Source organism: Siniperca chuatsi, linkage group LG17, assembly GCF_020085105.1.
Source record: "Siniperca chuatsi isolate FFG_IHB_CAS linkage group LG17, ASM2008510v1, whole genome shotgun sequence".
NCBI lineage: Eukaryota > Metazoa > Chordata > Actinopteri > Centrarchiformes > Sinipercidae > Siniperca > Siniperca chuatsi.
In genome coordinates, this window is record NC_058058.1 from 10,970,618 (window position 1) to 10,985,088 (window position 14,471).

The window sequence follows — 14,471 nt, forward strand, 5'->3', positions numbered from 1 at the left end:
CTGGATAACCATCATAAAATGAAACTAGACAATTCATGCCAAGTTTTGAACTCTACAGAATAGCATTTACTGCCAAATGGTCTCTTATGTTTATGTATGGGGTTATGTGCATAGGAGCCAGTAAATCAAACTTTATTGTTTACACACATGCAATAAAAAGTTCACATAATAACAGGCATAAAACACGTGTCCTTTCATCCTACTTGACCTCTGATATACTGAATATATGTGCAAAGTGCAAAGGACTCCACCTATTGGCCAATCACAATTTAAAATAGAAAACAGACTCAGCAGACCCCTCAAATACCTCCAAATGTTGACATTTTTGGCTATTCCTGAAAGGAAATAATATTGTTATGGAATTTTACACATATCAAAAATCATGCCTGACTATGACAATAATGAATAGTGATGAGCATCTGCTTTTGATAGAGCTATTAACACCTCACATGTGTAGGCACTTAGCATTCCTTATGTAAATGTAATGTAAATCGCTGGAGTTTACCTTTTATGAGCTTCAATATGAAAATCCACATGTGTGTTTAATTGGACCCACATTCAAGGAGAAACTGTAGGGGGATTTGGGTTTGCCTTAACCACAAAGGGAAAATAAAATAGTAGAATAAAAAGAGAATTGAGAAAAAAACAACTAAAGTGCACAGCCTTGACACAAGCCAAGATTCTTTTTTAACATCCTAATACACACAGATACAAATACTGCCTCCAAAGGGAGGTTTAGCTCTGATCCCCCATGATATAGAAGAAGTGGAATGTACTGTAAAGCATGAATACAGCACCGTACCGCCCTCCACTCACCCCCTTGTGCTTGCTGCACCTCTCTTCTTTAGTCCAAATCTGTAACAGATTGGGTTTAGTCTGACTGGAGGTATGCAGCCACAACACCACATGTAGGGGTCTGCATAATCCCTCCACTGAGTATTAAGCACACAGCATGGGAATTCTTTTAAAGACCTGGCAGGAATTACCAATACATAATCTCCATGATCATCACTTAGTATAGTTCAGAGGGAGAGGATGGGGGGAGGGAATCATCTGACTTTATGAAGGATCTCAGAGCTATATACAATCTGTGAGAGACAGTGTGTGGTGCCATCTGGAGAACACATAGGACAGAGTCTACTAACCCAACTGTCTTAAACAACACGAAGCTAAACCACATGTTCAAAAGACCTGATTTGTTTGTTGAACCTGCTTTGTGGTTTCTATAGCCTGAAGTGGAATATGTTGTTTATGGGGAACCTGCTTAATACTATTCCCCTGAGTCAAAACCATTTTCGTGGATTTCTGTGACGGAGGCCTGCAGTAGGAATTAAGTAGGCAGGGGGTGAAATAAAAAAAAGACATGAATATAATGTGTTTGTGCTTCAAGCTCAGTTTCGGACAGCTGCTACCTACACTTCATAGCTGTGGAATTTCCATTTGATTGAAGAAGTAGATTAATTATTAATCTTCATAAGCACAAACCTCTACATTACAATCACAAGAGGTGACGACTCTAATTTCACTGGTCATCCACTGCCTCTCCATATGTAATAGGTTATTTGCTGAAGGGATTGAATCACATTCACATGATTCATTTATGTTACTCAGTTTGCTCTGCCTTTAAATTCGATAACATTACCTTGATATTATTCTTCCAGACGTGGGCACTGCTGAAACATTTATATTTCTCTTTCTCTATCCATCCACCCATGAGACTGAATAGCATTAATAATATACAACTTCCTGCTTTTATCACATTGATAATCTGAATAGAGGTAGAAAGAAAAAAATCAATCAGCTAAATGTTGGCTAAGAGGATTTGAGGGGCATAGTGGGGCCATCTTCCCTCACGAAATAAATGAGGGGTGACAGTAATGCTAGACAGAGCCCATATGGCCACATACTGTAACCTAGTGCACTGTAATTGTGAAAGAAGACACAGGGCTAATTCAGTTTAACATTTACACTCCAGTGGCATATCCTACTCTATTGGATTTGTGTACCGCACTTTGTTTTCTATGTTTAACAATGCATTGAGTATTATGTAATAATTGTGTAGTTTACTGCATAATTCAAATTGCATACAGTGCACAATTGGACAATTACAGTGCCCTGTGACATCAAACGCTACATTACAGGAGTAGTTTGCGTATTTGCTTTCTTGCAAAGAGTTAGATGAGAAGACTGATACCACTCTCATTGTTTAGCTGTCCTGCTCGCAATTTTACTGTTTCAGTTAACTCTCATTGCTTATTACGATGTTTTTGCAGCAGCAGCAGGCAGCTGTTTTCAGTGGAAATCCTCTAAAAACCAATTGTGCACTACCTGCTCAGCACCAAACAGCAGACAGATACAGTTAGCGACTAGCTGGTGAACATAGTGGAGCATTTAGCAGCTAAGGAGCCAGATATTTCCCTCAGGAGTTGGTAGAGACCAAAAACAGAGCTAAAAGAAAGTGAATATTGGATTAAAATTTGTCTGGTAGCCAGAAACACAACTCCAAATAAATGATTATGTTGGTCTGTAAGTGCTGGATGTGTAAATAAGCAACTGTTTGCTAACAAGTTCGCCATATTAACTTAAAAGGTGATGATATGTCAATCTTGTGTTCACAACTTGTTTCTGCAAGCCAAAAAATTGTTATTGGAGGTTTGACTACAGTCTGAAAACAAGAATGTGAGGATCCTATCCTTTGAAAATGATTTCATTCTGAACTCAAAGTAACAGTTCCCTGGTTTGAACCATTAAAATCCTGTCTTTTGGTCCACGTGTGTGAAGTAGACCAAACTATATTACATAGCTTTTGGCCCTAAGCTGTAACTTTAAGACTGGCGCAACTTCAGATATATTTCTTTACACTCTGCCTGTAACTTAACGAGGATATTATTGTTTCCATAAAATGGAGGTGTGGAATAGTATTTTAGCGAGACTAATGATACAAAATTCTTTGTAATGGTGTGAGCAGGTGTGGGACCATTGCATGTGTGGTTAGAAACCAAGATTTTTGATTGAGCTTTATGTACTATGTGACATATCCATTCAGTAAGTCATATTTTGAGTGGTTTTCCACCGCGGTCAAACATGCTGAGTCGGACCTCAATAGCCCCGTGCACAGTTAAAATTCCAGGTCTCTGAAAAGTGAAAGGCAAGTCAAATCAGTATGTCAACAAGGGATGTGTAAACCACACGTTTCCTGGACTGCTCTGTCAAGACCAGCTGTGCATACATCATAGCCTGCATGATCTGTGTGTACAGTTAAAGAAGGAAATAAAAGACAGACGGAGGGAAAGACAGAAATAAAGAAAGAAAGACAGAAAAAGAGACAGACGTGTAACAACAGATACCAACAAAAGTACACAGAATATGAGGCAGAGGAGGGGGAGTTGGTATTTGATCTGTGAAAAGAGAAATTCAGTCTGACCATCTCTCTGAAGTCTGACAACTCCGTAGTCCCTATCTGTTACCAAGTCAATACTTCACAACAGCCCACCCTGGCTTCCTCGTCTGTCCCTCCTCACCTTCCAGATGCTCACCCAGTGAAGGGGTGAAAGGTTGGCAGGTGCCTGGGGGAGCAGCAAGGAGCCTCAGGGTCAGATTTCTGAGAGGTCAGGCAGTCACAGTCTTTGGGTGGAACGAGCGGGCTGGGGTGGGGGTGGGGGGTGGGGGCAATATGGCTAGTGACAAGAGCAGGAGATAGACGGTATCACAGAGTAGCACTCTCACCTAATGAACTTCATTTGCAGGCAATGACAGACAGCCACGCCTGCACGGGGTGGCCGCAATCAGCTTTCAGGGTATTACCCACTGTCCACCACAAATCCATAATCCTTGAATCCTTGACCTTTTGCATTTTCAACATAAAGTCAATGACAGTCACAATGGCATCGACAAATGTACAGTGCATTTGTGTCATTTGTAATTGTGAAATAAATAAGTGGCTGCACCTTCCATGTGATTATATGTGACATACTACACAATAATTTAACTCTGTAGCTTATTTAAATGCAAACTTCACCGTAATCATTCTGTAGAATCAATCAGCAGCATATTGATGTGTGCCCAGATGACTGAACCCACGTGATTTCTCTGATCATGTAAAGCAACCTGATTTCAGCCCTTTCAGCACCTAATCTAGTGGCGCAAGAAAGGATATCGTCTATATAATGAGAGACCAAAGGAAATATCATGTATGCAGGCAGTGATGCTGGCATCCATTGACTGAACTTAATGAGTTTATGTGTGTAACTTCACATTCACTTTGGCATGTTTGCCTATCTAATACATGGCCCAGTTTCCCCAGAGCCCCTTCATTATATCAATGAAATGAGTCGATAACGTCTGCGGTGTCTACCCTGAAATCAGTGTGGTATTGGCAAGAGATATACAACTGTATACGACTAGTAATCAGATTTAATTCACATATACTGTAGCTAATTCTCCTTAACAGACTGTGTGCAACAGATCTATAAAAGGAAAACGATACAGTTGAGCAGATAAAACTACTGGAAAGAATTCCCCTCTTCCTCCCATTACCATCTATTATGTAAACATAAGATGTGGTCATTTTGTTCCAGTCTAGACATGTAGCCCTACATCATCCGCCCCTTGCTGAGTACACAGCACTGACCCACATTAATACATTTATAATCAATACCTCCTCAGGACCCGTGTGCGGACTCGCCTATCAGATATTGAAGGAAATTGTGCAGTCCAATTTAAAATGGCCCAGGGGGAACTTTCATAACCATGTGCCAATTAGTTCCACTGTCAATAATGGTAATACTAAAGGACATTGTGTTCTAGGGTGAGAGGAGAGGATAGATAGAGGGAGGAGGGAGACATCATCAAGCTTATGCCCGTTGTTCATTGTTAATGGCTGTTACACTGACAAGAAGCATTTGATCAGACACACACACACACACACACATATTGTGGGCTGTGGATGTGGTTGAGGGGGTTGTGTTATGGGGCAGAATTACACAACCCATGAAGATAATAAGTAATGACGTCTTATAAAGGTCAACAAACAAAGCACTAGTGGGACAAACAGAGGCCGTGTGATGAGATTCATTAGGACAGCATTGAGAGCGTGAAAAGAGAGAGGGTGTGTGTGTGTGTGTTTGTGGGGGAGGGGGGGCATTCCTCCACTGTTTCACTGCGGCCGTCACAGCAGCAGCTGAAACAGGTGTGTGTCTTTACTTGGGGCACCGAGGGCAAGACAAGTGCTATTCTCACATGGTTCAGACTGGTCACACTTGACCACACTCTGACCTTACACCCACTTGAGTAGCCCAAGACTTCATTAAGAAGGCCCTAAGTGGCGCAGGGGTCTCACAACTATTATCTCGGCAATTTAATACAGACTCTGCCAGTCACTAAATGATCTTGGCCCAAGGATATTTGTGAGCAGTCTGCTTATCAACGTCAAAACTTTCAGCAGCCCTGCTTTGAATTCGGGGACCCCTGATGAGCTGTATCACGGGGCTCTCCACCCTGATGCATCTACTTTGATGCTTGGTCACCTCACCTGTCTGAGGAGCCTGTTCTTAAACTTGCAAAGTCATCTCACAAACTCTGCTTCACTCAACATGGTCTGTCCAGGCACAAAAGGAATTTGCAACTGGCAGGTGCCATTTCAAGTTGGAAGTACAATAGAGTATTGAGAAGTACTCTCCTTCAAGGAGACAACACAAATCTAACCCTTGAATGGGAGAGCTTAAAATTTCTCCTGAATCAACTGGAATCAGTTTTTGACTAAGTCTGAGGTAAGAAATAGGCTACGCTGTTGCAAAATAATGCTTAATTTTTCATCAACAATGTGTAGTTTAAACTGATTTGGACAAGGTCTAGGGGTCGCCTCATCACTTAAACCACTCCTCATAGTTTGCTGATTGGTCTGGCATTTAGCTGCCAGGCTCAATCGATTAATTTGATTCTTTCCACAACCAAAAGTTTATAGCAAAACCTGGGGCTTTAAGATTTCGGCTGGTTTTGCCGGGCTCACCTCTCCTTGCTTGGTGTAAGTATCAGTTCTCGCTCTTCCACCAGTGATATCCCTGGAACCTGGACATTGTGACGCACTTTTAGTCACTCTTTCCTTTTCCCAAACACATCTACACACACATCTAATGACAACATAACACACAGCTATGGTCTCCAGCTCAGGAAACAGAGGGTTCCTGTTTTTGAGTCCAAGCTCTATTGTTATCTTAAACAGCATTTTGACTGTACATGCTCTCTCTCGCTCTCCTGCGGTCTGGTTTTCTCTGCCTCTCCAGCTCTTGCTTCACACACTTGAGATATTACACAATTATTATCTAGCCAAGACTTGATCCCTATATAGCTCTTTAGTAGTACACATTCTTATCTGGACCTTTCATTCTACTAATATTGACAAAGCCAGAGAGATAGCGTCAACACAAGTCTGCATTACCACTTTTCCTGTTTTATCTATGCCCCTTATCTTTGCTCTCTGGATGGAGTCATGCAGTCACTCCTATTTCTGCACTGAAGGATCAAGTATCTCCTCTGCCATCGCTCTGTCTCTGCCAATCCCTCTCACACACCTTCTTCATGCTTTTTCTCATTGTTTCTGCCTACAATGCTATACTCACTCCCTGTTGTGGGAACCAAGGTGCTGCATGCAGTCTATTGCGCAGCTGAAGGTGTTAAGGGAATTGAAGAAAAGTCTGGATAAGCAACAGCTGGATTTAATGCACCATTAAGGTCATTGGTTGTTCAAGCTGCACCTGCAAATCCCCTGATTTCACCCCCCTGTCTAAAACTCTCTCCCCTGTCTGTTCCCTCCCCTCCCTCCTCTCCTCTTTTGCTCTGTTGCCCTCTCCTCTTTCATCCACATACTCGGTCACCCTTTCTTTTCATTCCTGGCCCTCTCAGCTTTCTCTCTGTTGCCCTGTCAGCTATGAAATCCCCCCTCTCTTTTCTGGTTCTTCATCAAATGTAACTGCTGCCACTGCTTCACCCCTTCTCTCGCTCTGGTTCCCTACATCCCTGTCTCTTTTAAAAAAAAAATCTCACTCTGCATGTCTCTCTCGCGTCCTTTCTTTCTCTCTCTATCTCTGTCTCTCTCCAATTCTCTCTTGTTTCAATGCCCCTCCCGCTCGCAGGCTGTTGTGTTGTGTCTGCCAGGCCTTCTCGGCTGGAGCGCAGGTTTCCTGAGTACTGGAACGGAACAGGAGCTGGCAGGGAGATACACTGAGAAACGCCAGCTCGACTGTTCCCACTGAGCGTCCCACACGCTCACACTGCTGCTCATACTGATGCAACACAGGCAGGACACAGCACACGCCATGATGTATGTAATGATGCAGCATGTCATGGGTAATCCCACCTGGATTCAGTTTATTCTATCAGTGCAATGGAGTAACCTGACCTTCACAGTCTGATATGTATCATATCACATCTTATTAAGTGTAGCAAGTAGGTCCAGGCAACACAGGCTCTAATTCAGAAATAGCATTATTGGATTTGGTTCTGAAGAATTGTTTTATTTATTTGAGTCTCCGCCTTTAATTTACCACTATATTTATTATAGAGACAAATTTGCATATATGTGTTAGGTTATTATAGGACTATAAGTCATTTATCAAGCAAAAGTAGATCAAACATTTACTGGTTTACTGATCTGCTGCTTTTCTCTGTTTTATATAATTGTAAATTGAATATCTTTGGGTTTTGGACTTTTGTGAATGAGATTTTACAGACTAAATTATCAAATGATTTAAAGCTTAATAAAACATATTAATCAATAATAAAATTAAGCATTAGATGCAGCTCCTTGTTAGGAAAATCAAACACAATAAACATGGACAGACATTTAGGCCATCATGGCTGTTTTACAAAGCCACAAAGCCATTCACAAGATAAAGCACCCTCGAACTACATGCAACCTTGGAAAGATAATTGTTGATTTCAGGATTTACGCTTTCAGCAAACAGACATAAAGCCTGACTATCTTCCAGTCTTGCATATAACAGTCTCCATAAACAGAAGAAACAGGCTTTATCCCACTGGCAGGCGCACAGATCGTCCCTTACACTATTAACACTAGTGCAGACAAACATAAACACCACCGTCCTAAGAATAACTCAATTTTTCCCCAAAGAATGATGTTTATTTTTCAGTGGCTCTTTAGTGTGTCCCTGCCCCCAGTTAACTGAATGATGTTTACATCTCCCACTCCTCCTGATTTCACCCTGGAGACGTATGTGCCCTCTGCACCTGGACAGTTCACCAACCTGAATGAACAGATATGCCCCATAGCACCTAAAGAGACAGTAAGATCAAACACCAGTATGCTCCCTGCGGCCCCTAATGAAATTGTTGTTGGATTCCTTGCTTTGGAATAGCATTAGTATTTATGGATAGCTTTCAGCCCGTGCTAATGGTAATCTAATTTTCAAAATGGCTTTTCTAAATTAAGAGGATGACACAGAGAAACAATTAGAGATCTAATGTGTGTTAAAAGCCTGACTGGGGGCCTCATTAAAGCCTCAGTTGAAGCAAATTGTTTTCTCTCTCTCAACTGACACCAACTTGGTGTTGTTAATATATCGGACAACAGTCTAGGGCAGTCTTTTAATGAAAAACACAGACAGCAAACAACAATGAGATTTATTGAGAAGTATAAAAAAACCTGAGGAAATGTGTTAATTAATCTTTCTGACCACTGTCTTCTCACTCCTCTCTTACAAATTAGTGGATGATAACTACAACAAAATAGTAAATATAGAATATAATATGGAGTCAGTTCACCATTACATCAAGGATGTATTAATAATAAAATATATAATATGTAAAAAATAAAGTAATATAGTAAATATGTAAATAAATACTTCAGGGTTTACATACAAAATAATTATGTAAAAAACTGTGGAAAATGTTATGTTCTCTTGGTTTTCATAAGATCTCAATTTTAATAATTCAGTTGATTTGTTGGAAGTTATGTAGTAACATAATAGTAACTACATTTCCCACAGGGCGTCACGGTTTACTACGTCATAAATCTGCGCAGAGCTGAGGTGGCGTTTGAAAGGAGGTAAACACGTCGGATTATTTCTTCTAAAACTGATTATTGAACAAAATGCTCTTTAAACGAATGAATACTCTAATTGAATCCGTTGCTTTTGTACAACTGTTTTATTCCTATCGCCTAACGGCTGTTTGTCTTCCTCCAGTGTTGTAGCTAGATAGCTAACACGGTGCTACGTTGGTGTGCTAAAGCTAAGCTAATTCAATGAGTAGCCTTTTAACCGTTCGTTTCTCTGTCAGGTTGTTTTCCGGCTGCTCACCTGAAGTCCCCGCGGCAGCTCTCATCATGACAAAACTTCTGGAGTGGCTGCTTGGTGTGTCGGTGGTGGGCGCAGTCTGGGCTTTGGTCACTTTCGACCTGTTGGACCTGAGCCTGCCGCAGACTTACAGAGAGGTTGTCTGGCCGATGCCTCTGTATCTGCTAATTTCATTTGGCTGCTACTCCCTGGCCACGGTGGGATACAGGGTGGCCACCTTCAATGACTGTGATGAGGCAGCGAAAGAGCTGCAGGAGCAGATAAAAGAAGCCAAAGAGGACTTGAGGAAAAAGGGCTTAAAGATGTAGGCTAGAACTAGAAGGACTATGTAGAAACGTTTGAGAGACTGAAAGGGTTGCACGGACCACTTTCACACACAACCAAGTGTCCGCACTTCTGATGTTGGAGTCACTCAAAAAATGTGTGGCTTGTTTAGGATATGTGAAAGACATGATCTGAACAACAATCATAAAAACCCGTTATCCAACAGTGTTATTCAGTGTCACGTCTTTCAGATTAGATATTGCTCAGATTGCTCAGCACCAGTTTCTGTTCAAATCAGTTTGTAGCAGGTGGATTTTACAGATAGGCCCACTTTAAACCAGATAAAAAAAGCTAAATGGAGCACACACATGGTGCTGTCTTTGGTTGCAAACTACACACAGTTAAATACCCCTCAGAATCACTGGTATGCTAAATTGTCATCTGTAACCAATTGCTGATCACTAAAATGCCAACAAATAAAACCCAAAGGTCATACTGGAACAATCTGACTAAAGACTGTTTCCACTGGGAATTGCTTTCAATCTGCATCAGCTCCAAAATAGTACCACACAGTGTGGACCTTGTTGTGCCTGTGTCAGGACATTGTTTGCTTGTCAGTATAGATGGACAAAAGTTTATCTGTAAAGAATTGTACATTCCATTGTCCAATTTCAGACTTGTGCCCTGCGGCTATTGCTGGGACTTAATTAAATTGGAGTCTATTTTCTTCAGTTTTTCTGCCTACAAATGTGTGTGTGTGTGTGTGTTTGTGGATTGGGGGTTCTGATAGGGCCGGGAGGTATGCGAGTATGTGCATGAGTGCTTGCATATATGATGCATTCCTTCTCCAAGCATAACCCACATTGCCCGATGGCTTTATATGAGCTTCTCAATGCTTCCCTCTGTGCAAGAGACAGATCTCTCTTGTCCTATTTTGTAGTTAATGACATGAAATGTACATTATACAGCATTTTCTTTTCTTCCCTCACAGAGGTTTGCTTCAGTCAGAAAATGTAAACCAAGTAGTTCTGAAGTAATCTGATGTTGGCAAGTGCAGTTTTTTTGTGTGAGCCTTTAAAAGGCTGCCTGTGCTCATTTTCAGTGAGTCCCCGCTGTGCATAAACAAAGCATAGCCTGGCCAAAGGCATCATTATAGGGTTTCAGAAGCTCCCATAACTTTAGAACAAATGCAAAAGAGTCGACAGTTCTCTGTGTGCAAGCTCTGCCTGTTGTGCTGTTTGGCTGCAGCCCCATCATGCCTTGCAACGTCACCCCCTGTGAATGTCTGCAAGCTGTTGCAAGAGCAGACTGGATGAAAGGCAACCTGTTATTTACCAGAAAATCTTTTACTTTGGCAATTACACCAAAGGCTTCCCTTGGTAGGCAGTTATGTTCTCACTCATAGCCACATGTGAACTAGTTAATCACTTTTCTTTGTCATCATTCTTCCCAAATCTATCTTTGAAGACATCCATCTGTTCAGTCTTTTTCTGCAGACTATCAGACAAAAGTATAAATCAGATTAGGCCAAACATTTACACGCCATATACCGTCGATGGGAATATGAACAGTGCAAGCATTTTTGTGCCTTTTCCTTTTTAATCCCTTATTTCAAACACAGTACATAAACTTCATCCCAGACTTATTCCTTAGCATTTACATGATAGCAAGTGTAAGTAAGTGTAATCTGATGTACATACAGAGATGTATGAAAAGCTGTCCCGTCACAAACGGCCTCAAATGCTCAAGCTTTTTTTTTCCCCTTTAAAAAAAAGTCTCCATGCATTTCATTTGCAGCAAACCTGAGATGATTAGCATCACCACTGCTACTGTTTCGTGAGTGAGTGGCAGTGTTCGCAAGAGAGGATGCACCTGATAGAGTACAGTAACTTGAAGCACTGAGCAGCTGTCAGTCTGAACGCAGTCTTAGCAAATCAAGATTTTGGCTTAATTTTGGAGTATTTTTATTTTATCTGTTCATGTGTTTTTGCTTTTCCTGGCGATATGAAGCCTTCATATATAGCTGTGGGAATGAAACCTTCACACAGTCCTTCACTCATATAATTTACTGTAACAGGTCACTGAGCTAAAAGCTGACCTGAAATAATACAAAACCGAAGTTGAGATTCATTTGTTTTTGTCATTAAAGATATGACACTGGTTTGTTATGAATTATCTAAATTATTTATTCGTTCTTATATCAGAAAGTGGTAAGTTCTGTACACTTGTTCATGCCTCAGCTAAAATCTGTCTGTGATATTACACATCTTAGTGGTAATTTCACAATCCTCTTGCTTCAGTTTTTGTGCATGCATTGTTTTTTCCCCCGGCTTTTGGGGTATGAGAGCCACTTACGAGCTTTTCATAACTGCTCTGTCTGTCTTCGACGGGAGGATTTTGACAGCGAGGGAGGCTGATAAAAATGGCAAACGTGCAGAGAATGTTCTTCACCTTCTGCTCCAAAGTGGCAAGGTGAGAGGCGTCAGATAAATTGGGAGAGGAGCTGAAAAACAGGAGGACAGTAATTGGAATAGAGACAGTGAGAGGGGCAGGTCACGGGGTTGTGCCTGCAGCATGGCCCCACTGAGACCTCGAAACACTATAAAAAAACATTTCTAGAGACACTCTGTGATACTGCTGGGAGCAAATCCATCTCGACAGGCTGAGAACCACCCCCACCTTTCACAGAAAAACCTCAAAACCATCTAGAAACGGACAGAAAGAGAGATGGAGTTGGTAATCAAGGCCCAGAGCTGAAAGAGATGGAGATTTGATACAGATACAGAAAACGGTGAACAACAGCAATGGCAGGATGAGAGAGTGACATGAGGACGAATCAAAACCGGGGATAGATACAAAGAAAGTCACTGAATAGGGGCAGAACAAAAGAAATGTGGAAGTGAGAATGAATGAAAAAAGGAAAGTGACTAAGTGACACAGACAGGAAACCAAAGCATGAGCTGGAACAAGACAGATGACCCTGGCAGTGGCGACAGCCGAGAGTGTGTGACAGGACTTTTTCGGGAAGAGGAGACCACACCCCGACCGCCGGCAGTGGCAGGGGACCAAAATGTTCCCCGATTGGCCCAGAGGCTCTGACTTATTCTGTATAAGGTGTTTCCTTCCCATCAGCCCCATCTGACCCTGCGGTCATCTAACGCTTTTACAGGCACTAAAGCAGGACTCAAGCAAAAAAAGGAATAAAGGAGCTTCTACATTAAAACGACATTTAATCTGAACATGTAGTGCATCATCGCTGCATAAAAATTATGAAAAAGATCACTCATGATCAGCTTATTGTTCTTTCGCTGCTCATAAACAGCTGTTTTGATATTTACAGGACACTGGGTTCCCATTCTAGGGCAGCATGGAAGCTTATAAATTCTACAAATAGCTACAATAACATTAGGTAACCTCCCAGAGGCCCTGTAAGGTAGATACTCCTGGCTCTTCTGAGTAGTAACATACGCTAGCAGGCAGACAGGGACTGGTCGTCATGTGTCCTGCTGATAGTGAAGCCTGATTCAGTCCGGAGATGTAGAGATAGACCAGCTGGACATGCCAAACCTACTCTGAATTGTGGATTTTTCTTGCTGCGTCTCATGGCCTCCTCCCAGTTGTAAGTGTCACACACTGTTGGCTCAGCTCTTGCTCTGTTAAACTCTGACGATTGATAAATCGATAAATGCCTTTCTGCTTGTTGGGAAATGTTTGATTTAATAGAGCCCCACTTTGTGCTCTCATGTATTGCCATTACATTAGAGTCACAGACCTAAGCATTTGTTTTTCAGAAATATTAATACTCTGATCTTTGACCTTTTGAAGGGTCTACAGCCATGCTAAGAGCATTGTGAGACTGTATTTAGGCACAGTGGTGCTTTGAGCTAAATGCTAACATCGGCATGCTAACATCCTCACAATGACAATGTTAACAAGCTGATGATTAGCAGGTATAATGTTCACCATATTAATGAATAGCATTAGTTGTGCAGGTATTTAGTCATAAACCAAAGTACTGGACAAATAAAATTTGACCTGGTAATGGCACTGGATGAAATTTCAGGGGATCACCACAGTTATTATAATTCATCCTGAGGGGAACATGAATGTGTGCACAAAATTTCATGGCAATCCATCCAATTATTGTCAAGAAATTTCACTCAAAACCACAAATGTCAACCTCATGGTGGCGCTAGAATAAACCTCAGGGGATCACCAAAGTCATTAGGATTCATCTTCTGGGGACCATGACTGTCTGTACAAAATTAGTTTTTTCACTTATTTCACAGAATAAGTGAAAATTTTGAACCTTCAGATCAGCCGTAGTTGTTGTAAAACAATCTAGTATTTGAAATGATTGCCGGTTATTTCTTTTTTGAAAAACTGGATGGTTAGCTTTGTGACTTGAATGTAATGGCAATACATGAGAGGCACAGACTGGGACTGGAATTAATATACACTGTACTATACACTATACATATGTTGTCTCAAAGCATTGTCCATCTTCTTATTCATGATCATATTCTCAATATTCTGAGATTTTGATTCCTGCTGTCTTTGCTGCTGCTTGTAATGCGTCTGATCTATGAATTTGGGCTTTAAAATCTTATGCAAACTGTTTCTTCTTTTAGGCCTGTAAAAACATTGCCCTGTTCTTGTTTTCCTTGCTCCACTTTTGTTCCGGTTATCTTCTTACTGCCCTTAACATTTACTACAGCGTTAAAGGTTTCACACTTGCTGTTCACATTTACTCAAGCTGGTACGCCGAACGAGTGCGTAAATAAAAAGAATTGTCTCGTCTCAACAAGCTACTACTCAGTGGAGCCTCTTCTAGGGGTCGAGCAGTTAAGGGGCCTGTCCGCCAGCCCTAATTTATGGCCATCCCTTTGAAAACAT

General features: G+C 41.4%; 1 protein-coding gene across 1 annotated transcript; it reads left to right on the plus strand.

Annotated features, from left to right (window-relative positions):
- Positions 1 to 8,970: 8,970 nt before the first annotated feature.
- dpm3 (dolichyl-phosphate mannosyltransferase subunit 3, regulatory) lies at positions 8,971 to 10,306 on the plus strand. The gene is made up of 2 exons (XM_044172599.1): positions 8,971 to 9,061; positions 9,295 to 10,306. Exon 2 carries the CDS (start codon positions 9,341 to 9,343, stop codon positions 9,617 to 9,619), a length of 279 nt encoding a protein of 92 aa, XP_044028534.1. The 5' UTR covers positions 8,971 to 9,061; positions 9,295 to 9,340; the 3' UTR covers positions 9,620 to 10,306.
- Positions 10,307 to 14,471: the final 4,165 nt, after the last annotated feature.

What these genes read in the sequence shown, in the direction of transcription:
- dpm3 (XM_044172599.1), top strand. Translation starts at nt 9,341, where the DNA reads ATGACAAAACTTCTGGAGTGGCTGCTTGGTGTGTCGGTGGTGGGCGCA.